The 27467-nt window shown below is 43.8% G+C and overlaps 1 protein-coding gene across 4 annotated transcripts; it reads left to right on the top strand.

Annotated features, from left to right (window-relative positions):
- Window positions 1–83: 83 nt before the first annotated feature.
- On the top strand, window positions 84–21679 carry LOC147257941 (echinoderm microtubule-associated protein-like 6). Of its 4 annotated transcripts, XM_086212188.1 has the most exons (43): window positions 84–414; window positions 1342–1565; window positions 1769–1928; window positions 2076–2174; window positions 2557–2625; window positions 2851–3036; window positions 3293–3428; window positions 3536–3737; window positions 3819–3956; window positions 4496–4752; window positions 4837–5046; window positions 5294–5461; window positions 6056–6162; window positions 6234–6334; window positions 6854–7040; window positions 7113–7218; window positions 7405–7498; window positions 7675–7775; window positions 7994–8196; window positions 8351–8462; window positions 8535–8662; window positions 8987–9128; window positions 9213–9365; window positions 9439–9570; window positions 10127–10215; window positions 10303–10470; window positions 10582–10783; window positions 11257–11401; window positions 11486–11564; window positions 11655–11784; window positions 11854–11952; window positions 13272–13292; window positions 15182–15355; window positions 15672–15880; window positions 16253–16410; window positions 16699–16813; window positions 16910–17098; window positions 17188–17360; window positions 17448–17610; window positions 17690–17793; window positions 18005–18158; window positions 18230–18330; window positions 18830–21679. In XM_086212188.1, the coding sequence occupies exons 2-43, from the start codon at window positions 1369–1371 to the stop codon at window positions 18852–18854; spliced, it is 5886 nt and encodes a 1961-aa protein (XP_086068314.1). In that variant the 5' UTR covers window positions 84–414; window positions 1342–1368; the 3' UTR covers window positions 18855–21679. The 4 variants fall into 4 exon arrangements, with proteins under 4 accessions (XP_086068314.1, XP_086068315.1, XP_086068313.1 ...); XM_086212189.1 differs by having other exon boundaries at window positions 84–1565; window positions 11257–11383; XM_086212187.1 differs by having other exon boundaries at window positions 84–1565.
- The last annotated feature ends 5788 nt before the right edge of the window (window positions 21680–27467 follow it).

Raw genomic sequence — 27467 nt, 5'->3', positions numbered from 1 at the left:
TTCTGTTCTTAAAATAGCGCACGTCGGTATTTTATTTTGAAGATCCACAAAAGGAAAAGCAGGTGTTCGTCTTTCCTCCTTGATGCTGATGCTGATCCATGGGATTCCCGTTAATATTCCGACTCTCCCACAATCGTTTTCTGTGATTTTCCGCCAGGGACAACTGTGGGTCCGTGCCGGGTCGGAGCGCGTCCCCGCCGGCCCCGCAGGAGCAGGTGCCGCAGGTGTCGGCGGGTGGATGCGGGTCGTTGCGGGTGAGAATCTCTGGATTTGAGCCGCAGCAGCGAACAGACGGCGGCGGAATCCGCGCAGGGATTTTCAGCCCGTGGGTCCTCCTCAGTGGAATTTAGTCAGCCGAGTGTTGCTTCTTCTAACGCCCGAACCGAACCGAGCCCGGAGCCGACACCGACCCAGGTTCTACAGTAAAACCTTTTTTTTTTTTTTTTAAATACCCTGATTGGTTTTATTGTGAAGGGGTGACCTTCCACTTCGAACCTGTCAAACCGCCTCCCGAACTCGAAATGTTCCGGGTTGTTGGGACGGGTTTTTTTTTTTTCTTCTGCAGAACTCCGCTTCACGTACACGCACGCGAGCTGTTCTGGTGATCATCGTCCTTTCACAATAAAATCCGGTGCTTGGATGTAGAAACTAGACGGTTAATGACCTTTCCTTTACATTGGATTCTCTATTAAGATCAAATAATATTGGACGTGTAATTCTGCGTTTCTAGTTTCATCTTACATTCATGTTTGTAGTTAATTTAAAAGTTAAAAAAAAACACGTTGACAACCGGATTCTGGGAATTTATGGTTAAAAGCAAAGTCAACAACTTGAAGAACAAAAATTCTTGCACCAGTTTGATCATTTGCAAATGTGATTCCTATCACGCTGCTGACAAAAATTAGATTTAGAACATTTTTATCCAAAGTCATTAAAATGGTATTTTTTTGTGACATTAAAATAGAAAAATCTTGTAGGGGAAAACAAAAGAAGTCAGCTTGCCTGACGTCTGTAGTTGTAGCAGATATGCTAGTATCACCAGTAGCTGCTACTGACTGCAAGATATGATTGATTTTTAGAAAAAACATTTAAACTAAACCCTTAAAATGTTATGGTGAGTGAAAGTTATTAAGCACAATAGTCAAACAAACTTAAATACTGAAGCCGAGAAAATCTTTAATCGCTGACATTAGCTTTGCATTAGCATCAGCTAGCAGATGCCACAGTTTGGAATTATGAGAAGTGTAGTGGGGTGTTGGCCTGCCAAAGAGACTACAGTGATGGACTACAGATCCCATCAGTCTTAGCAGTAACAGACGAAAACCTTAATCTTTCTTCAAGTTTTGATGTATTAAGTTTGAAGCCAACATGGCGGATAAGACGGCGCCGCGCTGCCAGCTGCGCCTGGAGTGGATCCACGGCTACCGAGGTCATCAGTGTCGGAACAACTTGTACTACACAGCAGGGAAAGAGGTGGTGTACTTCGTGGCAGGTGTGGGCGTGGTCTACAACACTCGAGAACACACCCAGAAGTTCTACCTTGGGCACAATGATGACATCATCAGGTAAGGGGGCTCCGTGAGGCAGCGTTGTGCACGTGCCACTCACATGTGAGAACAACTGTCCTCTTACCTGTTATTGTGCACCATTATTCCCTGCAGCCGGCAGGGGTGCTGTAGGAGGGGGCACCCCTGTTGTCATGGGTGTAATGACCGTGGCGGCCAGCAGGGGTGCTGCTGGGTTTTAATTGCGTGTTGTCTTCTCTCAGCCTGGCGATTCATCCTGATAAGATCCAGGTGGCAACGGGTCAGGTGGGCAAAGACCCCTACATCTGTATCTGGGACACCTACGCGATGCAGACTGTGTCCATCCTGCGGGATGTCCACACCCACGGCGTAGCCTGTCTGGCCTTTGACTCGGATGGGCAGGTCAGACCACGCCCCCTCGTGATGTCACTGCTTCATAACAAGCTCTGTAGCACACTAGGAACTTTACTTTCCTTTTTTACTTTTGATATCTTTTTGCGATGTCAGCGTCTCTGAATGAGCAATAACATCTGGCCTCTCACATCGCAGCGGCTGGCGTCAGTCGGTCTGGACGCCAAGAACACGGTGTGTGTTTGGGACTGGAGGAGGGGACGAGTCCTTGCCACAGCGACTGGACACTCTGACAGAGTATGATGCCTTGCCCTATACACACACACAAACCTAGAGAAACATCTGGAAAATGATCACACACGGTACGCCACAGATTGAAGAGGTTAGATACAAAGTCAAAAAAATAGTTCCACCCACTGACCAATCAACCAACTGGTTTGTGCGCCATTTATGACATGTTAACCATGATGACTGTTAACTGGCTCTCAGTCCTGCTTTGGTTCCAGCAGTTGTGAATCATGGATTTATATTCTTCATATATTTGTGAAGCTGATTAGAGTTTCCTCCTCTTGGGTGAAGCGACTCACAACTGTCAGTCGATCACCTGACATTGCTGCCCTGTTCTTGTTAGGCTTGTCACTGTTGATCGGGTTCAGTATTGTTGGTGGCTCTCCTGCAGATCTTTGACGTATCGTGGGATCCGGTCCAGTCCAGCCGATTGGTCAGCTGTGGAGTTAAACACATTAAGGTGAGACAGGTGGAGTGGGCGGGGTTTAACATGGATGTCTTTATGGCTTTCAGGAATTTAACTTTATCCCTGTAGCTAGCAGTACCATGTTAATATTAGCACGCTAACATTAGCCCAGCAAACTTAAAGCTTCAAGCTGCAGTGAACTTACCTTCAGCTGGTGAGTGTGTCATTTAATTGTTGCGTGATGATTTCTGATGCGTCTCTTTCCGTGTGATACCTCAGTTCTGGACGTTGTGTGGGAACGCGCTGACTCCTAAGCGAGGGATTTTTGGGAAGACAGGCGATCTGCAGACCATCCTGTGTGTAGCGGCAGCCAAAGATGAGCTGACTTACTCTGGTGCACTGAACGGAGACGTTTACGTGTGGAGAGGAATCACACTGATCAGGACGGTGCAGGCGGCACATGGGGTATACACACACACACACACACACACACTCTAACACACATCTGAATATACATGCAAACGTACACACTTTCCCACTCAATTTGAAAATGTTCAGAGAGAGATCCAGACATTGTCGGGGGATTTGCGGTTGACTCACAGGTGATTACTCATGAGTTCCTCCAGGAAATGGGCGAGAGCTAGCATCAAGTTTGGTAGGATGCATCCATCATCCATCAGGGTTGGAGGAGCAGTAGGGATGACGGCTTTTTTTTCGACAGGCGGGGATCTTCAGCATGCATGCCTGTGAGGAAGGTTTCGCAACTGGAGGACGGGATGGCTGCGTCAGACTGTGGGACGTTGACTTTAAACCAATCACCAAGATTGACCTGCGAGAAGCTGAGCAGGGATACAAAGGTCATTTCAGGGGACAGTCCCCTTATTATTGAGCCGTCTGTCTCGATGTTCAGCAGGTCTGGTGCCTGGTTCTGGTCAGTCATATGTGTCGTGTGTCCTCTGTTCAGGTCTGTCGATCCGCAGCGTGTGCTGGAAGGCTGATCGGATCCTAGCGGGGACACAGGACAGTGAGATCTTTGAGGTCATGGTCCGGGACCGTGACAAACCGCTTCTACTGATGCAGGGTCACAGCGAAGGCGAGCTCTGGGCACTGGACCTGCATCCTAAACAGCCAGTCGCTGTCACTGGGAGTGATGACCGCTCTGTCAGGTGATTCTCTCTCTCCAGTGTGCCTGTCTGTCTGAATTATCTGACTCTCATCTGTCTGTCTCCCATCTGTCTGTCACCAAGGCTCTGGAGTCTTCCTGACCACACCCTTCTGGCTCGCTGTAACATGGAAGAATCTGTCCGCAGTGTTTCCTTCAACAACGACGGCTCTCAGCTTGCTCTGGGGATGAAGGATGGTTCATTCACTGTGCTTCGAGTCAGGTGACCTCTGACCTTCAGTATCCGTCCAGTAGTAGTCGCATTATAGTCTTAAATCACTGTTTCATTAAATGTCACAATACAGGAGTTTTGGTATAAACCTAAACTGTGAAACAAGTTCTTCACAATTTCATACAAAAATCCATCTGACGCAGTGGAATCACCAAATGGCACCCAATGAACTCACTTTTATACACCGTCATGTTTCCCACGCAGTGCACAACTTTGGTTGAGGGTGAAACATCTTGGCAAAGACCAATCAACTCATGAGCAAGTGACCTGCACTGGGTGGTAACCATTTCTGTGTTAGTTGTTAGTCAAGCCGCTGGGTCATCACTACTGTGTGCGTTCATCAATGTAATTCTGATAGTTGTTTTTATTTAACCATTTGGCCTCATGGAGGCTTGTTTTACTGGGGACCAAGTCTTGCACCCTGGGGAACACCACATGTTGGACGTTCCTTCAGACAACACTGTTTGAGACCTGGCATCAGTTCCAGTAGCATAAATGTAACGTTGTTGGATTCGTGACCTGTTTCTCAGGGATATGACTGAGGTTGTGCACATCAAGGACAGGAAGGAGGTCATTCATGAGCTGAAGTTTTCTCCGGACGGCTCCTTCTTGGCAGTAGGATCCAATGACGGTTTTGTTGATGTCTACGCTGTGGCCCAACGGTACAAAAAGGTGGGCGAGTGCAGCCGCTCAACCTCCTTCATCACCCACCTGGATTGGTCCGTGGATAGTCGCTTCCTGCAGACCAACGATGGTGCTGGAGAGCGGTTCTTCTACAGGATGCCGGGTAACACCACCGTCATATGTCTCCCCAATACACTGCCTGACCTCTTCAACATCCTGACCTTTGACCTTCCTCTGTGTCCTACAGCAGGGAAGTTGGTGCCCAAAGAGGAAGCAAAAGGGATCCACTGGATGACATGGACGAGCATCATTGGGCCGGAGGTCAACAGCATCTGGCCCAAATACTCCAACGTCACCAACGTGAACTCTGTGGATGCCAACTACAGTAGCGCCGTGCTGGTAACTGGTGATGACCTTGGCCTTGTTAAACTCTTCAGGTTCCCATGCCTCAAGAAAGGTTAGTGGAACTCATTCATACCCCTCAGGAACCTTTTTAGTAAATCAGGAACCTCACCTGCGTTCCAACCAAAACATTTTGATTTACGTCTTAGCTGCAGCAGAGTACTTCCTGTTGGACCAGAAAATACGCAGGAAGTGTTGAACCTTGCAACAGATAGATCTAGATTCTGAATGATGCAGATTCAGTAATTGAACCTTCCGGCTTTGTCAGCTTGAACCATCTGTGTTTGTCATTATTCAACCAGGAGCCAAATTCAAGAAGTACATTGGGCATTCTGCCCATGTGACAAATGTTCGATGGTCCAACGACCTGCAGTGGGTTGTCAGCACCGGTGGCGCTGATCACGCCGTCTTTCAGTGGCGGTTCCTGCCTGAAGGAGTCATGAATGGTGTCCTTGAGCCCCTCCTCCAAGGTAAAGCGACAACTGTGATTAAAGTACTGTCACATAAAGGTTATTGAATGTCAGTTATGACCCTAACCCTAACAGGTAAGGGCGTGTAATTTGATGTCTCTAAACAATTCAGGTTGCAGGGACCGATAATAGTCGGAGGACTGCAAACAGGCTTCAAGATTAAGCATAACTGCTGTACCAGCAGATCTCTGCAGACATGTCGTGGTAGTCTTTACTACATTCAGGTTTTCTGCAGAGTGGCTCACCCTTTGTTACACCACAAAGTCTTCTTCCATCAACAATTTCTGTGTAATATCATTGGAAGATCATCACTCCTCTAATGTCAGATAAGAGGCGAGGCTTTAACAGCATCGGAAATCGATACCATTTTGGTCAGTGGCAGGTGAATTTGATTAACAAACTGGCCGCCATGGCAGGTAGGTTAAAGAAAGGCAGAAACAGAATCGACTCATTCTGTTTGGAAGTCTCCTCAGCTGCTGCTGTCTCCCACTACAGTTTGTTCTGACTGGCTAAATGTGCTTGCTGGCATCACTCAGTTCCTCCAGCCAGGTGACCGGCTGATGGTTTTCTTTCTTCTTATGTTGTTTTTTTCAGAGGGATACGCTGACTCTAACAGTGGAGAGTCTGATTCAGATGTATCGGACGTCCCAGAACTTGACTCCGACATTGAACAGGAATCTCAGACCAACTATGAACGTCAGGTGAGCAGTAAACAAACAAATATACACGTAAATGACCTGCGTGCATCTGACTCACCTGTCTCTGTCTGCAGGTTTATAAGGAGGACCTGCCCCAGCTAAGGAAGAAGCTGATTGGTTCCCTAAAGCGGCAGAAAGCACCAGAGGAGGGACTTTGCCTGCAGTTTGTTCATGGGTAAAACAAACACTGATCAATGAATCTGTCGTAGCAGAGCTCAAACCAGAAATATGACTATGAATGTTCACCGCTATGCAGATGATGCTCAACTGTCTGTTGTTCACCCCGATGACCTGTGATGGACTGCTTAATCAGAAATGATCAGGGATCCCTTATGTTGGTCCAACATGGTGAAGCTTCATTTTATGACTCTGCCGTTCCACAGTAGATGTCACACAAGATATCAAAATATACCAGAGAACGTATAGAAGAAGACTTTTCTGCTTTTGTTCCATAATAAGAATATCATGACATCGTGTTGAGTAGCAAATGTTTTTCGCAATGTCAAATGGATCTTAAGCGTTTAAAGTTGAGTAGGGGTCCGTGCTCCATCCCTCCATCAAGTTTTGTGAAATTACTTATATCAGAAGGGTGAAAACAGAAAATTGCACAGTTTACTTAAAGTGAAACTTATCATGATTTCATGTCTGTCCTTTTTTTCACTTCTATTGTGGTGGTTCCTCCCGTTTCCTGCAGCTACCGGGGCTTTGACTGCCGTAACAACCTGTTCTATAGTCAGGCAGGAGAGGTGGTGTACCACGTGGCCGCCATCGCTGTCATCTACAACCGGCTACAGCACAGCCAGAGATTCTACCTCGGCCACGATGATGACATCATCAGCCTCACTGTCCACCCGCTGAAAGACTATGTAGCTTCTGCGCAGGTATGCTCAGCCAGTGAACATATTCTTGTCAGGCCGAACAAAGTGGTTCTGATTGGCTGTTTGTGTGTTCAGGTGGGCAGAGACCCAGCCGTCCACGTCTGGGACATCCAGACGCTGAAGTGTCTGTCACTGCTCAAAGGTCATCATAGTAGAGGAGTTTGTGCACTGGAGTTCACAGGTAAGTCACCAAGCACCAAAACACAAACACTCACGTTCACTTTGTTGTCCCAAAACTATCGCTCACCAGGTTGAGGGAGTGTGACGACAACTTGTAGCTGCCATTTGTTACCATTGGCAGTAAAGAATAAACCAGTAAAACCAGTAAAGTTTAAGCCTTGACTCATTAGTCTGTTGTCTGTTGTAGCGGATGGGAAGAGTCTGGTGTCTGTGGGCATCGATGAGTTTCACTCCATCGTCATCTGGGACTGGAAGAAAGGAGAGAGGCTGGCTAAGGCCCGGTATACACACACACACACACACACACACACACACACACACACACACACACACACACACACACACACACACACACACACATTGTGTAAAAGTGAATTATTGAATTTTTACACCAGGACCTGGGGGTCCCTGGAACTGAGTGGTCACATGAGACTTAGAGAATTTGTCCATCGTTCAGGGGTCATAAAGACAAAATCTTGGTGGTGAAGAGTAACCCTTTCAGGATGGACAAACTGGTGACTGTTGGGATGAAGCACATCAAGTTCTGGCAGCATTCAGGTACACACACTTGAGGCACACCTGACGCTTAAACACACCTGTACATACACTTGAGACACATCTGGACTCACACTTATACACACACACAAAATTGATTTTGGTGTGATTGTCTCCAATCAGAAATGTTCTGAAAGCATTAGTAAACACTTTATATTGATCCAATAAGACGACAGGATGTTTGGGGGATATTTTAACAGTGATTTTGCCGGTTCAACCAGGCGGAGGTCTGACATTCAGACGTGGGATTTTTGGGAACCTGGGGAAGCAGGAAACCATGATGTCGGTGTGTTATGGTCGATCAGAGGACCTGGTGTTCTCAGGAGCCACCAATGGAGATGTTTACATCTGGAGAGACACAACGCTCATCAAGACTGTCAAAGCTCATGACGGCCCCGTGTTCGCCATGTGCTCGCTGGACAAGGTAATGCGTTTGCCTCTTCGATGACGCTTGGCAGCATTTCTCTTTTGAGATCATCCTTTCAGACCCCGGGCTGGATTTGGGGTTCAGAGGGATAAATTGGCTCTGGAGATCACCTTGTTTCTGTGTTCTGCTCCCATGTTGTTTCACTGTCCAGGGTTTTGTGACGGGGGGGAAGGATGGCATCGTAGAGCTCTGGGATGACATGTTCGAGAGATGTTTGAAGACATATGCTATCAAGAGAGCTGCTCTGTCGCCATCATCTAAAGGTGTCACTCGCAGACTGTAAAGGTACCTTCCACTCTGCTAAGCGTCTAAACTCACGTGTCCTTTGACCTCAGGGCTTCTGCTGGAGGACAACCCGTCCATCCGAGCCATCACTCTGGGGCACGGTCACATCCTGCTGGGCACCAAAAATGGAGAAATCCTGGAGATCGATAAGAGCGGCCCTATGACCCTGCTGGTTCAGGTCAGAGTGGGAGGGGACGCAGAGGCTGGAGACATTTAGGTTTCACCACCATTCAAACAAAACAATTCTGATTCACCAGTCAATCATCATTATGTTTTTGTTGTACTGTTGGGGTGCAAAATAAGATGACACGTTCTTTAAAGAATAATTTTCAGTAAAATCTTTTGAGTAAAATCATACTTTGTGACTGTATCGTCCACCATCATCGCTAAACTGGCATCATAACTCTTCTACCTGCTTTTGAACCACTTCTCCAACGATGCTGTTTCTACCTGTTTCTGTTGCTTCAGGACCTCGTTGTTCACCAGTGTGTGTTATGTTCAGGGTCACATGGAGGGGGAGGTTTGGGGTTTGGCAGCTCACCCGCTACTTCCTGTCTGCGCCACTGTCAGTGACGACAGAACTCTGCGGATCTGGGAGCTGTCAGCCAATCACCGCATGGTCGCTGTGAGGAAACTCAAGAAAGGTGAGGATAGATTCAAACCAAAACAACCTCATTCTGACACTCACCGACTCACCTGTGTGGGGGTGTCATCTGTATGATTGGCAGGTGGGCGGTGCTGTGCCTTCTCGCCCGACGGTAAAGCTCTGGCAGTCGGTTTGAACGACGGCAGCTTCCTGGTCGTGAACGCTGACACTCTGGAAGACATGGTGACCTTCCACCACCGCAGGGAGCTAATATCCGACATCTGCTTCTCCCAAGGTATCTGAGCTCACCTCACAGTTGTGACACCAGTGAAACATGTGACCATGGTGTTGTGCTCTGTGCGTTTCAGATGCTGGGAAGTACCTGGCCGTAGCATCCCATGATTCCTTTGTAGACATCTACAATGTCCTGACCAGCAAGCGAGTTGGCATCTGTAAAGGAGCCGGCAGCTACATCACCCACATTGACTGGGACTGTCGAGGTGATCTTCTTGCTCTTAGAGATGCTAACGCTCATCATAGCATGCTAATATCAGCCCATGAGCATGCTAGCTTGCTAGTATAATCAACATATGTGCTAAATATCATGTCAACATAATAAAATGCCAAATGTGCTAGGTTTAGTGTTAAAATGATAAATACAAAATATGAACAGTTTAATGTCACTATCTTGTAATAATAGAGTAAGTTATATCTTCAAGTGTGCTAATTATATATTAAATACTTGCAGCCCTGCTAAAGGCTGAATATCAAACACTAAATAACATTGAAATTTAGCAAATATGGTGATCAAATATCACATGAACACAAAAAACCAGCGTGCTAAAGTGCTAACTTACGAACAAGGTGCTGAGGGTTGCTTCTAGCTGAGTTGGATGTCAGGTGTGAAAATTGTTCACTTTGGTTGAGGGTGATAAACATCTCAGCAATATAAAGCAAAACACAATAAACGACACAGGGTTTCCTCAAACTCGCAGTGAAGATTTTAAGTTGCTCCCAGTTTTTGGTTTCTGAACCTTGCTGGTTTCTGCTGGACAGGTAAACTGCTGCAAGTGAACACTGGCGCCAAAGAGCAACTGTTCTTCGAGGCTCCACGTGGACGCAAGCAGAACATCAGCGTTGCAGAGGTTTGTGTGTTTTACTGATCATTGGAAACATTCCAGGGATCAATTCCTTCTCTGCAGGGACATATTTTTCTCCATGAATGTGTCCAGTTTGAGAAGTTGGACTGGGCCAGCTGGACTTCAGTTCTGGGTCCCAACTGTGAGGGAATATGGCCGACACTCAGCTTCGTTAACGCTGCATCCCTCACCAAAGACCGCAAGCTGCTTGCCACTGGAGACGACTTTGGTTTTCTGAAACTGTTCAGCTTCCCGTCCCGGGTGAGACTCAGAAGGACCGTCAAGGCCAAAAATTGTTTGAACTCTTTCGGGTCACCCAGACTAAATATCTCAGATCTCATGATTCACTCTCATTTTGTCTTTCCTCCTAAGGGCCAATTTGCCAAATTTAAGAAGTATGTGGGTCACAGCACCAACGTGACCAATGTCCGCTGGTCCAATGACGACTCCGTGCTGCTGTCGGTGGGCGGGGCCGACACAGCACTGATGATCTGGAGCAGAGAGCCCCCGGGCCACAAAGAGAGCAAAGCTGTGGACAGTGAGGAATCGGATGACGACACAGAGGAAGACGGAGGTAGCAAAGGCTGTAGCGATGCCTCAACACAACTCCTTTTTTAGTATCCACGCTGATTTTAATCTCATCTGAGCTGAATGGATTTACAGATGCAGAAGTAGAGATACCAGAGGCAGAAAGACTAGATGCGGAGAGAAAAACGCTAGATATAGAGGTAGAGGATCTTGTTGTAGAGGTAGAGGGACAAGACAGGGGGCTAGGTGACTCGATCCAGAGTTACGGGGGCTATTTGCAGAGGTAGAGGGAGTAATTGTAGAAGTAGAGATGGCTACGAATAGAGGGACAAGGGTTTTTGTGATGAGGACACCATCAGGGTCCAGGATGGCACCTTGTCTCCCACCAGGCGGCATGATTTCATCTTCAGTCTTCTCTATGTCACATGATAGCACCGAATATGAGACTCACGTTGCTTCGAAGGTTAAAAATCTGGTAGCCGACAGCAATGACTGGAAGAGTCTCTGTTGTCTTTTTAGGGTATGACAGCGACGTGGCGAGGGAGAAGGCCGTGGACTACATCACCAAAATCTATTCTGCCAGCATCAGGAACATGTCAGGAACCAAACCTCACCTGCATCACAAGGAGCTTCCTGGGGAGGAGAGGTACCCGACTAGAGACCTGTTAGTCAAGTCAAGGCTGTTTCATTTTGTAGGAATGTCCAGGGAAACATGGCTGAATGTTGTCACCGTTTATTTGCTGTCTAGACCTCCTGTGAGCCGAGCAACCCCATTGCCTGACAAGCTGCTGAGGAACAACGTGACCAAGAAGAAGAAAGCGGTGGAGGTCAGTCCAAGTCTTGTTAGCTTCAGGCTGCTCTTCACATCTAGTCTGTTGTCTCTCTACATTAAAACCATTGTGTCTTCATATCTTTAGGAGCTGCAGTTGGATCACGTGTTTGGTTACCGGGGCTTTGACTGTCGCAACAACCTGCATTACCTCAACGACGGCGCTGACATCATCTTCCACACTGCTGCTGCTGTGGTCATCCAGAACCTTTCTGCCGGTTCGTAAACAAGAGCAGACTTCCCTCTTAAAGTCTGGCTGTTCTGCTGACATTCTGTTTTCTGTCCAGGAACTCAGAGTTTCTACCTGGAACACACAGATGACATCCTCTGCCTAACAGTCAATCAACACCCCAAGTATCAAAATGTCATTGCTACGGGACAGATAGGTGAGTCGCTCCAGTCTGCCAGTGTCAGTTACCAGTTCCACCCCAGATTAGAGCTGAAAAAAAAAAAAAACCCGGCTCCAGTCTTTATCACAGTTCAAGTTTTTAACCTCAGTTCCACACAAAATCACAGTTTTAAAATTACTTGGAGCTCCACTAATAAATCTCAGTTGCTGTCTTAATCCCAGGCCCAGTTTTAATCACTGCCCCACTTTTAATCCCAGCTCTATTCATATTCCCAGGTGACCCTCTAATCCCTATTCCAGTCTTAATCTTGGCTCCAGTTTGAAATAAATCTCAGCTCTGCCCCTAATCCAGTTTAAAAATCAATCCCAGCTGCTGCTTTAATCCCAGCCCAGTCTTCATCCCTTTTTCACCCCAACCCTAGATCTGTCTTTAATCCCAGCTACAGTTTTAAACCTTTTCAACCCTTTAGTCCAAGCTTCAGTCTCATTTTCAGGTCTACCTCAAATACAAACTCCTTTCTTCATCCCAGCTCATCTCTAATTGCTGTTCTAGTCTTAGTCTCTGCTCCCGTATTAATTCCAGCGCACCCCTAATCCCAGCTCAAATCAATGGCCCTGATACACTGTTGTAGAGTTTTTCTATTCTGTTATAATGCTTCCAGGACATCAGCAGTAGTTGGCCACAGCAGCTCCCTCAGGGGGAGACGTCTTTGTGTTCAGGGGCTGCATCCTCTGACGGCTCGGTCTGCTGCAGCTGGGTAGATCGCACCCATAGTTGACCACCAAGGCAGAGGAAGCACGATGCCCTCCGCAAATCGATGTTGAGCTCCTGCAGCCAAAGATAGACGCTCTTCGTCTGCTACCACGCAAAGCAGAACTTCCTCCAAAGTTGGAACACAGGTCAACCTGAAGATACCGATTTATAGCCAGAGGTTACTTGGATAAACTACCCACATTTTGTGAATCTAGATGGTTGGTTACCTGTCTGAATTGTTTTTTTTTTAAATGTCCAAAAGGGGCATTTACAGTCACGTGACTAAAATGAAATGTCCACTGTTGCTGCTTCTGGTTCATGGTACAAAATGCATCATGTGGTAAATTGAGCTGTGAGGATCCATCAGGCTGATTCTCCCAACTCAGCGAAAGAAGACCAAGGTTAGAAGGAGCCTTTGAATCAGCGGCTACGTGCCTTTGGGTCACCTTTAGAGGAGGCAGCCCCTGAATTATGTGAAACTGATGACAAAACTGATAAATTGGTCAAATATTGATTATTGTCCTGCATGAACAGGCTTCTTTTTGCCCATTGCACCTTTCTTTTCTTGCTTCCTCATTGTCACGGCCTAACCTCACCTCCAGGTGACATCACTGACCTGCCAGGTAAGATGCTGCTCACCTTCCTGCCATCACTCATCTTTTTGATCATAAGTCCTTGTGTTTAACCTTTTGGTGTTGTTTGTGTAGACGCTGAAATGTCTGGTGAGTATTGACAGCCAGGACCCTGTTCGGGTCTGGTTCTAGTTGTCCCGGTTCTAGCTTCCCACCCCCTCCACCAGTCAGAGACCATTAATAATAATCTGGATTCACATGAATATCTGAATAACCAGGTTTATCAAAAAGGGTCAGGTTTAGTTTGGAACTACTACTGTCTGTCGAGGCACGAATAGTCCTTAGGAAGGTCAAAAGCCATGACGGCATGTTTTTAACCTCACTGCAAACAGCCATGTTTATTTTTACCTGCCAACATATATTCAGATGCTAAATATCAAACATACAACCAGCTGGAATAGTAAGGGAGGCATGTCTGAGCGTTCCAGAGGCAAAGTCTAGCCTTGGTGTTTGAGGCTAGCCCCAGGACTGTAAAGGTCTGAATCCAGATGTTGGGTCTCATCAGACTCGTCCCTTCAGTTAAGTGGAACTTTATTGGTTCAGCGAAGGGAACTACCAGAGCAGTGAGAGAACTTTTTGTTTGAAGATGCGTTTATTTAGGACAATTCTGTATTTCTGTAATTCTGTATTCAAGTCCACTCATTTCAGTGTGTTGCAACGTTTTGTGGCGTGATTGAAAATAAGACAGCGTGGATATCCTCGACGTCGGTACGTCTGAGGACGACTGACGCTGATGGCTGATGGTTGTGTTTTTCACTAATAATTATAATTTGAACATCTGAATATTGTGAAACTAACTTTATTGGTTGACGTTTTCAACTAAAATCTTTCTAAAGTTAAATCTTAAGTTGCCTCTGTAATCTTTAAACAATCTGATAGAACGATTTCTCAAAAATACGACAGGGATTTTCTTGTCCTCGGGCACAACTGAGCCTCGTGGCGGCCCCCGCTGTCTGGTTTGGATTTGATTTTATTAAGTGAACTTTTAGGACTTCTAAATTTCTGTGAATATTAGTAAACAGAATGTATGTACCACTTTTGAATCCATAACCATCTCTTACCAGTTCTGCATGTCATAGCCCCACACACACACACACACACACACACACACACACACATACCACCACCACCAATAAGGAGGTACTGAATCAGTTGTTACCCGATAGGGTTAGGGTTAGGTGTATCTACTCCCCCTTTGTCCTTCTTCTCCTATTTCCCTTGAGTTCAACTTGGTTTTTTTTTAATCCCAAATCTGTTTTTCCTTCTTTGGTTCCTCAATTTCATGCTCCATCGACTTGTGATTCTGAGATTCTGTTGTCTGCTGTCAATCTGTTCTGTCATTAATTGACTGCCTTTATATATCTGATTTCTGGTCTACTCTGTGTCCTTGGCTCCTCTTGGATCCTCTTTAGAATGGCGCCCTCACTGCTGTGGGTTGTGGTTTGCTTCTTTAGCTCCTTCAGATGGTGGTTCTTTAGTTTCTGGGTCTGAGGATATCTCAGTTTCTTTGTTTTTGAATCTTGCTCCAAATCTAGAGTTAACTTGGTTTCTTAGTCTTTTGGTACGTCAAGCTGCCTAAGAGCCACGGTTGAGTTTGCAGTGTTCCGGGTTATTTGTTGGCTTTGCTTTTGGCACTGTTATTCAATGTTTCTAAAGGTGCCAATATGCTAAGATCCTTGGCTGCTCAATACGTTTGGTCCTTGGTTCATTGATTCTTTGACTACCTGAAGGGTTGCAAAGGGGAAGCTTGGTTCTTCGGCTTTGTGCTTCTCCATTCATTGGTTACCCCAGTGGCTCATGTCTTGGGGTCAACAGTTTTTGGACCCTTACCCCCTGGGCCTCCATTCTCTGGTTCCTACGGTTCTGGTCTCTTCTCACAGGTCTTGCCCCATCCATCCATGTGTGGGATGCCATGACCAAGCAGACTCTTTCTATCCTCCGATGCTCCCATGCAAAAGGTGTCGGCTATGTCAACTTTAGTGCTACAGGAAAGCTGCTGCTGTCCGTCGGCGTGGAACCTGAACATGTCATCACTGTGTGGAGGTGGCAGGAAGGTATGGACCTCTCCACAAAGTCTCTTCTCATAAAAAAAATTATTTAATCCTATGAAAAACTGCAAGTCATGTAATGTCTCTTCCAACATTTAGAAGAAAGGAAGCAGGTTACCTCATTTTACTCTACTGCTGTATTAAATTAACTTTTAATGCATTAAATTGTGGCGCAAATTGGGATTGGCTTGCAGGGTTCAGGGATCTATGGCTATCATGGCAAAAACATGGCAAAAAGTTATCTTCGTAATTGTATATAAAGAGTTTAAAGATTCACAGATGTATCCAAATGCGTCACTTGGACCTCTAATCTCTTCGCCAGGTACCAAGGTGACCAGTAAAGGTGGCCATGCTGAGCGGATCTTTGTGGTGGAATTCAGACCAGACTCTGACACCCAGTTTGTGTCGGTGGGAATCAAACACATCAAATTTTGGACTCTGGTTGGAGGTTCGCTCATGTACAAGAAAGGGGTGATCGGCTCGGTGGAGGATGGACGCATGCAGACCATGTTGTCAGTCGCCTTTGGTGCTGTAAGATAAATACTGTTCTTGTCCCCTGGTACAACTAATGACCTCTGTTCATTACTGCTTACGTTTGACCAGTGAGCGATTGACTGCCACCCTGTGGTTCTCAAAGAATTAAATGTAGATTTCAGGGAACTCAATATTATCATGGGAACCAGTAGAGAGTGTTTACGACTTAGTTAGTATTTTTAATACTCCAGACCAATAGGTGTTAGAATATTACCAGAATGTCTGCTTGTGTTTTTATCGTCTCTTTCCACATCAGTAATGAACCTTCTGCATGGATGCAAACTGTAGTTGATTTGAAGACTCACTTAGAAAACATACATATTAATATACTGAATGAATTGGTTTCAAGTCAGTGTTTATCTCGTGTAGAACAACTTGACTTTTACTGGTGCAATAAATGGAGACGTGTATGTATGGAGGGAGCACTTCCTTGTCCGGGTGGTGGCGAAGGCACACAGCGGCCCAGTCTTCACCATGTACACCACGTTGAGGGACGGACTCATCGTCACCGGGGGAAAGGAACGGCCGTGAGTACACGAGCATCGACATCCTATATACCAATGTTGGTTTGGACCAGTGGCAGGCCACAGCTGGTCTCCAGGTGGACCACAGGCTGCCCACAAGAGGTCCATTGGTAGTTCAAAGGTGGTCCAAAGACCAGTGAGGTATGCAGACCAATGCCATGTGGGATGCTTCATCTTCGCTAGTGATTGGAAAATGAATGTCATGTGATTCCACCATGTTGGTAAATCTCAGAATTGTTGATGGGAAATGATAGACCAAAGAAAGTTGATTCTTCTTGATGTGTTTGACAGAACCAAAGAGGGCGGAGCTGTGAAGCTTTGGGACCAGGAAATGAAGCGATGCAGAGCATTTCAGTTGGAGACCGGTCAGTTGGTAGAGAACGTACGTTCCGTCTGCAGAGGGAAGGTATGGCTGAAATCACATCAGTAACTCCTGGATCTTGATTCCTGTCGATGGAATATAAAACATTCTAACACATCCGTTTCTACGCTGATGATCCAGGGTAAAATCCTGGTTGGAACCAAAGACGGTGAGATCATTGAGGTTGGAGAGAAGAACGCTGCGTCCAATACCATGATCAACGGACACACTCAGGGAGGTATCTGGGGTTTGGCCACTCACCCTTTCAAAGACGTTTTCATCTCCGCAAGTGATGATGGGACCATCCGTATCTGGGACCTGGCTGATAAGGTTTGAAGACGGTGCCTCGGGATATCAGACTGTCTGCAGTCTGCATGGGAGACCTGATCACTGCTCTTTCCTGTTGTTTGCTGTGTTAGAAACTCCTGAACAAGGTGAGTTTGGGTCACCCCGCCAAGTGCACATCCTACAGTCCCAACGGGGAGATGGTTTCAATTGGCATGGAGAACGGAGAGTTCATCATCCTGCTGGTCAACTCTCTCACGGTCTGGGGCAAGAAAAGAGACCGCAGCGTTGCCATCCAGGACATACGGTAGGACGTCGTTCATAAAAGATATCGGCACTCACGATGTGCTTATGCCTTTGTCATTTTGTCTTTTTCTTGTGTTATCTCATCCAGGTTCAGTCCAGATAACCGGTTTGTGGCAGTGGGTTCCGTCGAAAATGCGGTGGATTTTTACGACCTTTCTCTGGGACCGTCCCTCAACCGGATCGGCTACTGTAAGGACCTCCCAGGCTTCGTGATCCAGATCGACTTCTCTGCCGACAGCAAATATATCCAGGTTAAAGATGTTGAGTTCTGACCCGTTGCATGTCTGCAGTATCGTGCAATGGGGGAAATAACTTTGATGAAATCTTCAGGTGTCCACCAGTTCCTACACTCGACAAGTGCACGAAGTTCCTACAGGGAAAGTCGTCACAGAGCAGTCGCTCATCGAGAGAATCACCTGGGCGACCTGGACCAGGTGAGGTGGCACACACTCTAGACATAACAGGACTTCTGTATTGGAGGGAACTTAATTTTGGATTCAGGCCTCTGATGGACTCCCTGCATCCCATCTGCTTTAGCCAGTAAGACGATCAGACAACCACCCTGAAGAGTAAAAATGAGACAGAAAAGACGGGGGGTAACTGATCTGTGGTTCAGACTCTGACCACGTTGCTTTTGTTGTCCAGCATCCTGGGTGACGAGGTTCTTGGTGTCTGGCCCCGCAACGCCGAGAAGGCTGACGTTAACTGTGCTTGTGTTTCCCACGCCGGCCTCAACCTGGTGACCGGAGACGACTTTGGCCTCATCAAGCTCTTTGACTTCCCGTGCTCTGAGAAGTTTGTAAGTGGCCTTGTACGACGGTTAAACCTAAAAACAGATAATGGCGTCTGACGTCCCTGATTTCTTCCCAGGCGAAACACAAAAGGTACTTCGGTCACTCAGCTCACGTGACCAATATCCGCTTCTCTTGTGATGACAAGTTTGTCATCAGTGCCGGCGGCAGCGACTGCAGGTGAGTCAACAGCTGATCAGGAACTTGTTTGACATCATCCCATGGCGGCTGTAGCTCTGCCACATTTGCTTGACCGCTCCATGTCCGCCATGTTAATTCATTAAAAATCCTTCACTATACAACGTGATGTCATTCTTTTGACTTATCTGACCTGACTCTTCTCCTTAGCCTCTCAGTATTGTGTTCAAGTGCCATCTGGTGGCTGATTGGTGCCGCGTTTTAGGTCACGGGAAACAAGAGCGTTTCATGTTAACAGGCCTGGCAGATGCTGACGTGTGAATCACTTCCTGTTTTAATTCAAACATTGAGAATGTTGTAACAACTCGCGCCAGATGCCAACGCCGTTGTGTCTACATGTGAAGCCTGTATGAGGTCACATACTGGCGTAAACTTGGTGTAAACAAGAGAAATTGGCACAGAAGGTTTGATTTTAATGCTGGGATCTGTGTCTGACCATGGTACCAAGTAGCGTTTGTCCTGTTTTCTTGTTTCCTTCCAGTCTCTTTGTGTGGAAATGCCAGTGAGACGTCGCCTTCTCCTCCTGCAATGCTTCAGTCCCTCCGACCAAACAACAGGAAACGTGTCTGAGGGCGTTTAACCTCCTACAGGGTCAACAAATCCTGCAGGATGGAACCCGTTCCCTCACTGACGCTCACGCTGACGGTGCTCTGTGACATTGTGATGTTGTTCTTGTGTGTTGGCATGTGGATCTCGTAGCTGTGTGATGTAGCGTCAGGATGTGCCTTCCTCGCAAACACTGACCAAACTTTTTATGCAACTTTATTAATAACTGTGGTGCTATGAAACGCCGTCGTTGAGGGCTAGTGAGACTAGTAAGTGTGTGTTTGTGTGTTTCGTCACATGTGATGATGGTGATGAAGATGCAGTTTGATTTTGCTTCACTGAGCGAAACAAATATTGCAGGTGTGTCTTTGACCAGTCAGAGATGAAGAGAAGACAAACTCGTTCATTCTACCTCAAAATATGACAGTGAAACAAAATATTTAAGGTAGAACTTTGCCCGTCAGACTTGAGATCTTATAAGCCCTTGCACGTCTACAAGATCGTGACACGCCTCTTATTTTTCTCCTCTTGACATAAAAGTGTCAGTGTGACAATGAACGTGAATTTAAAGGGAAACGCTCCTCTTCTATACAGAGGAAAACAAGTGTCAGGAATAGTAAAAATGGTACAGTAAAAATAGACATAAATAACTATGTTCAGACGTGTTTCGTAATATATAAATAGACTTTAATTTATTTATTCAATTTAAAAAATATATTTGGAAATGCAGTTTTATAAGAGATTCACAGTATGAAGCAAGAAAATAATCAGGCATTTTAAAACGATGGTTTCCCTCCCATTTGGATTTCCCTGTTGCTTTGTCAGTTGGCTCTTTGGGTTTTGCATCTCAGGCTGGTGGGATGTAACTCCAGTTCTATGAGCACAGGTCATTTGACCAGCGCCTCCCAAACTCAGTCACCCGGTCGCCAAACCTGTAAGCATGTCAGTTTTCCCCAATTTTAACGAGTTGAACATTTGCACACGCTAAAGGTAGCCACCAATTAGGCTACTACCTTAGCCACTAGCACTGAAAATGGTGAGCTGCTAGCTTGCTAAGAAAGGTTAACAGGTGACGTAATCGCTTCAGTTAAACTGTGGGTTAAACTGATTTATTTTTAAAAAAGAATTCAAGATTTTATTTTACCCCCAAAAAGCATTAATTGCATCCAGAGAATGAAATGTCTTTTATTATCTTGGGATATGTCATTGAAATGATGCTAGCATGGTGTATAACAGCAGTGATTTTAGTGTTGCGTGTTAGTAGCAGATTGTTTTTTTTTATCAAAAGACGATAAGTGTTTTTGTGTGATTTTCTTCCTGGAAACCTCAAACTTGACTTATGTGTGGGAACCTGTTGTCACTTGAAATATCACAAACAATTCATCACAAGATGCTTTTGAGTTGGGACGATCTCATCAACCTGCTAGCATGATGGCAAGTGGACAGGCTAAGCAAATATTAGCCAAAAAAGAGACAAGTGTTCATTTTAGCATTCTACTTTGTACAAATTATAAGAAAGATTTGTACTATTTGAAGTAAAAACGGTTCAATCTAGCTTAGTGATGGCAGAAGAACAGTTAAACTGGCGAGTTCCTGTTATTAGCGTAGCCTAGCAACAAGGCTTCAGAAACTCTGGTCTCTGTGGCTGACAGGTTTCCTGCTGGCTCAAGACGACACCCTCACTGTGGCGTCGGTGCCATGCTAGGCTGAAACTGTCCTGAAGCTGAACCTCAGACCTAAAAGGGATGTTTATTTTTTGGTTCGTCCAAGGTTCATTTTGATTGAGGCACGTCTGAAATAGTCTTTAATATTTGATGGTCGTATGTTCAAATCTAAGGAGTCCCGGAGAAAAAGAAGAAACCACACACACACATGCACGCACAGACACAGAGACACACACACACACACACACACACACACACACACATATATATGTACTATTTATGTGTATTTACATATATATGTATGCATACATGTTTGTATTTGTATGTATATATAAGTCACTTTTTTTTCACATGGAGCCCTTAAATGTCATGTGGAGAGACTAACGTAAGAACTCAAGAGTCAGAATGTGGATGTAGCTGCAATGCTAATTTATTCACCGTTAAAAACTGTGTTTTGTTTTGTTTTTCTTTCACAGATGTTTGGTTTAGAACATTTGTTACTGGCCCAAATTCACTCCCTTTTCTTAATGAATTTGGTCAAACCAGATGAGTACATATTAACAGCCGATCAGCTCAACAAACCAGCACGAAGGGTACTGAAATCAAATTGGTAGTTTTGAGGGAATGGCACCGTGTACACACCTCAAATATATATAGTGTTTATAATTATTTAATTAATATTATAGTGACTCAAATCACCAAATATTCACCACCAATCACATTTTGAGCAGTTGTTGCTGTCAAAAGTGAAATATAAATAATATATATAAAATAAGTGGAATATATATACATATATATATAAATATACACACACTAGTGTGTATGTATATACATATATGTATCCGTGTATATATGTATATTTACACATGTATATGTGTATATGTATATACTGTGCATGTGTGTATTTATGCATATGTAAGTATTTATGTGTATTTATACATGCCTGTAAATACATGCATACATACATATACACACATATGTGTTTGTTTGCATCAATGTATTTTTATATTTATGCACATATATGTGTGTATGTATATGTACACATGTATGTGTGTATGTGTGTATATACTCATATATATAGATATATACATATATATGAGTATATACGTATATGTATAGACACAGACATGCATGTATACATGAACTTACATATATGTATGTATATATACACATGTATATGTGTATTTGTTCATAGGTGACTATGAATGTGTATATACAGTATATGTATGTATACATAGACACATTTGTGTATGTGTATGTATACATGTATGTATATTTGTATATATGTATATGTATGCATGTATATATGTATATGAATATACTGTACACGTGTGTATATATACATATAAGTACATAATATGTATATTAAGACATGTACACATACATCTATGCCTATACACACATATATGTGTATGTATGCATCTGTATTTTTATATATATCTGCACCTTTGTACATGTATATATCTATATATGTATATATATATACACATACGTGTATATATGTATATATATATACACATACGTGTATATATGTATATATACACATACGTGTATATGTGTATATATACACAAACGTGTATATGTGTATATATACACATACGTGTATATGTGTATATATATACACATGCGTGTATATACAGTACATGTAGGTGTGTGTGTATATATATATATACACACATACTCATGTATATACATACATATATGAGTATATATGTATATTTATATATACACACTATGTATACATAGGTAAACATACATATACACATATGAACATGTACACACATACGTGTGTATATATACATACATGTATACATACATATACACGTGTATGCAGCTTTTTATATATATATGCGCCTATATTTATGTGTATAAGTATATATACACACATATGTATATAGATGTAATTGTGTACATATACTCATGTATATATGAGTATATATATATGTATGAACGCATGTATATATGTATATGAACAAACTGTACATGTGTGTATATATACATATAAGTATATATGTATATTAAAACATGCACACATATACATGTATGCATATACACACATATATGTGTATGTATGCATCTGGATTTTTAAATATATGTGCACCTATATACATCTATATATCTATATATGTATGTGTATATGTATATATACAGTATGTATATACATGTAGGTGTATATATATATGCACATATACTCATGTATATACATACATATATGAGTATATATGTATATTTATATATACACATACGTGTATACATACGTAGACACACATTTATATATGCATGTATATATACACACATGTATGTGTGTACTTGTTCATATGGGTATATGTATGTATATATACATGTCTGTATGTTTGTATATACATATATGTATGTGTGTATATTTATATACTGAGTATTTATATACTGTGTAGATATACATAAGTATATATGTATATTTATACATGCACACAAATACATGTATACATACATATACATATATGAATATATACATGTATGTGTGTATTTGTTCATATGTGTATATATATCTGTCTATATAGATATGTGTGTATGTGTGTGTGTGTGTGTGTGTGTGTATTATCTTCCTCTGGGAACTCCATAAAATTCTCTGCATCAGATTTATTTTCTCTTCTCTGTCTTCTCGACGTTCTCCTGAAGATTTACAGACTTTGCCAAAAAAAAAAATCCACTTTTTTTCTTTCATTTTTCAAACTTCAGTATCAAAATAAAAACAAGTTTACAGTGCATGCAGAAATTATATTCTTGTGGTCACGGTGTAAAATCACATATTTTACAATAAAAGAATAAAATGAAACATTCAAGTGATTTTTGTCCCCTTTCACATTCATCTCATGCTCGCGGTCGTCAAGCATGTTGGGACGTTTCAGTTTCATTTGCTGCACGGGGTTTATTTCCTATAAACTCAATTTCTCTGAATGACATTTCAACATGTCACGGCACCGTAGAAGAACGTTCCCCTCTGCTCTCAAGGATTCACGCGACGGCTTTCAAACTCTTGAAGAAAAACAATCCCTCTGGTCGTTAATCTCTGAATTACCGCGTCTGTACCCTTCGCGTGAGAGAGAGAGAGACAGAGAGAGAGAGAGTGAGAGAAAGAGAGAGAGACAGAGTGAGAGAGAGAGTGAGAGAAAGAGAGCGAGAGAGAGAGAAAGAGAGAGACAGAGAGAGAGTGAGAGAAAGAGAGAGAGACAGAGTGAGAGAGAGAGAGTGAGAGAAAGAGAGCGAGAGAGAGAGAGAGAGACAGAGAGAGAGACAGAGAGAGAGTGAGAGAAAGAGAGAGAGAGAAAGAGAGAGACAGAGAGAGAGAGAGAGAGTGAGAGAAAGAGAGAGAGACAGAGTGAGAGAGAGAGAGAGTGAGAGAAAGAGAGCGAGAGAGAGAGAGAAAGAGAGAGACACAGAGAGAGAGACAGAGAGAGTGAGAGAAAGAGAGAGACAGAGAGTGAGAGAGCGAGAGTGAGAGAGAGAGACAGAGTGAGAGAGAGAGTGAGAGACAGAGTGAGAGAGAGAGTGAGAGAAAGAGAGCGAGAGAGAGAGTGAGAGAGAGAAAGAGACAGAGTGAGAGAGAGAGTGAGAGAAAGAGAGAGAGAGTGAGAGAAAGAGAGTGAGAGAGAGAGTGAGAGAAAGAGAGAGAGACTGAGAAAGACAGAGCAAGAGAGAGAGATAATAAAACCCGTCTCTCCTGTTCAACTTTCACCTCGTTGTTGAAATGAGGCACTGCGGTTGCAGATGCTTGGTTTGGGTTCCACGAGAACGTGGAGAACCTGATAAACATACAAATGTGTTTCTGTCTCTCTTGTCGTGTTTGATCCTCCGTACAGGTTCATTCTTTATTTGTTCCTCCATCAACACTTGAAATGTCATCGCTGGTTCGTTACTAAAATCTTTTCTTTTTTTTTTTAAAGACATGGAATAAACTCCTTGACTTATAAATGGAACAACAAGCACATAAAAAAGAACATTAATTCTAAACACATAAAATATAACTCATCATTCATTCGTCACCTTAAATTTGATTTGAAGAATTGGGGCGTGTTCTTTTTTCCTCTTCCCTCTTTTTTTAAATTCAGTTATCGAAGACGTACAAAGGAAATTGGCGCAGGACAATAAAATACTTTCTTGCCAAGCACAAAGGGTAACAGAAGCCTCAGCAAAAAAACAGACAGGGAGGAAAAGGGAGAGAAAAGAGAAGGGGGGCAGAGATGGGGGGGGGGTCTTTAAATTTCAGTTCTGGTTATAAATTTCAAAGATGAAAAGTAAAGACAGAGTTCTTTTATGAAGAACAAAGAAATGCGGTCTGGTCTTCAGAAATCCATTTTTTTTATGGAGGAGCGCGTGGACAGCCGGATCCTCCTTCAAAGATCGACCACGTCAAACGTTTTCTTTCGATAAATCGCAGAAATTTGGGGTTCAGAGAAGCGGCCTGAACCTCCTTCGCTTTGGGTGCAGTGGGAAGTTTAAAGAATTTGAAACTCAAGTTCTCAGCCTCTTTTTTTTTTTTTTTTTTTAAGAAAAGAAATGTGGCGTTGATGTTCAGTTTGGTAAAAATGGATACAGTTCTTTGACCGGTGACTGCCGATTTTTGATATTAGTCACTTTAGAATCGGTGACATCGCGATCGTTCACCGAGAGCGAAGGAAGTTGGAGTGGAGTCACGTGACTTTGGAACGACTTTTTTTGTCCCCTTTATTGTGAACAAACACAAACAGACAGAACAAAGCTGGTTAGCCAGAGGTACGACAACGTGGAAACGTAAAGCAAGACAAAGAGGTCATAACAAAAGACAAATAATCAGGAAAAAGAGGGAGAGATGAAAAAAAAAAACACATAAAAACTTTTCCAAAATAAAGTTCGTTTTTAAAGTTTTTGCTGTGCTGATGAAGAAAAAAAAGAAGTCAAGTTTGGTGTGCTGTCGGACCATTTCCTCTTGTCAATATGAAATTTACCTAAAATGAAAACAAGTTGTACAAAGAAGACGACGTCTTTTTTTGACCCGGCTGTCTTCAAAAACCAAGACAACTGTCCGTTTCTTGCAGATGTCAAGGCTGTCCTGTTTTCCTTTGAATAAATTAATAAAATTCTCCACGTCGGACCAGAATGTTGGACTCTTCAAGCAGCGATCAAATAAAAGTCCAATGGCTTCTTCACACAGAAACGACAGGAGCATCCAAGTTCAATCTTAAATCTTTCTCGTGTTTTGTTTTGTTTTTCAGCTGGAAAAATGAAAGATACCTCGTTAATCGTGTCGTTATAGCAACAGATGGTTTTAGGACCCTGGGGAGCCCTTTTATAGGTAGGGAGGAGGGAGCGCTCGCTGCTCTCCTACAACAGGTTTCCCAGGGCTCCCCAGGGTCCTAAAACCCTCCCGTTACATGAAGACAAAATGTCTCCCTGATCAGCCACACTTTTTTCCAATCGATGTCAAGTCAGGTTTATTAGTTTGTCTCCAAACCCCAACCAAAGTTCTGTCCTGACTCTGTCCAAGTAGAGCGGGTCCAGCACCTCCCTCCTTCAATGAACCTCCACCCAACAATTCTCCATCAGCAGCACATCCAGCCTCCTCCAGCAGCACCAGGATCTGGGATGAGGGGAGAAGAAGAGGAGTTAGTAACACGAATGAGGACAGGAGGAGGAGAGAGAAGCCCAGTGCATCATGGGAGATCCCAGCAGTCTGAGTCTATAGCAGCAGGTCTAAGGGCCAGCCTAAGCAGTCCTGACTATAAGCCTGATCAACAAGGAGGTCTTAAGTCTGCTCTTAAACCTAGAGAGGGGGTCTGGGTCCTGGACTGAAACTGGGAGACAGTTCCACAGGAGGGGAGCCTGATAGCTGAAGGTTCTGGCTCCATTCTACTGTTAGAACTCTAGGAACCACAAGTCGTCAAAGAGAACCTGATAAACATACAAATGTATTTCTTTCTTTAATTTTTTTTTTTTTTTTGCAGAAGAAACAGTTTAATTTCTCAAAAGATTTCTAATAAATTTGTTTGAAGGTTTGTTTTTGCAACATTAATGCCCCCCCCCCCCCCCCCCCCCCCCCGCTGTCACATACATTTCAGTTCCAGAACCAAAGAGGAGCTGCAGTACTTTCCTAGTGACAGCGTTACAAACAGCACTATATTCCTCTGGGGGAACTTCTACACCAAATTTAGACACGAATTCTTCTGAAATGAACCACTGACCATCAGTTGTCAAGCGTTGTGACACCAAAAGGACACCATTATTGAACCAAGTTTTGTCGAGCAAAGATTTCTTCTCGTTCTGAGAGCTCCTGCTGTTCCAGATGTGAACAGCTTGGTGGAGAAAGACGAGGCTTGTCTGCTAATTCCGCGCTAGCAGTGCTTGTTTGTGAACGTTTGCTAATTTTACAGCTAATTTATCAGGATTGCAATCCCATTTCAACAGGAAATCAGATCCTCCAGTTGAATTAAAAACAAATTCAGGGAAGGCGTTCCAAATCTCATCGTCCTCATGGAGGACTTCAGTCAGCCACCTGATTGTAAAAGGATTACTTAACATTTCTGAACTTGAGACCTCCAGAACCCCGTTTACGTCTTGTATGACACAGAACCTCTTTTCTTAGATACCGAGATTCGTTTCTCCAAATGAACCTGAATAAAATCTCATCTAATTTCTTGTAGGCGTCCCCAGAGCCAGAGACGGACACGCCGCCTCTCGTGTCCCCTCAGCTTGGGACAAAAACACTCTGCCGTTCAATGCTAAATCTCTCATTAACCACGTATTATATTTTCTCAACTACTGAGTCAAAGTCTGAGGCGTTTAGGCGCTACGTTTAAAAAAAAAATTACTATTAATGATGACCTCCAATGATGTGGGCGTGTCCTTCACAGGGACACCATTTACCTCCGCCATGTCACAGTCCTTCAGTGGTGA

Source organism: Aulostomus chinensis, chromosome 8 (assembly GCF_037954235.1).
Source record: "Aulostomus chinensis isolate RoL2024-O1b breed Wild chromosome 8, RoL_Achi_v1.0, whole genome shotgun sequence".
NCBI lineage: Eukaryota > Metazoa > Chordata > Actinopteri > Syngnathiformes > Aulostomidae > Aulostomus > Aulostomus chinensis.
Note: the sequence above shows the minus strand (reverse complement) of the source record. Positions and strands in the feature narration are given on the sequence as shown.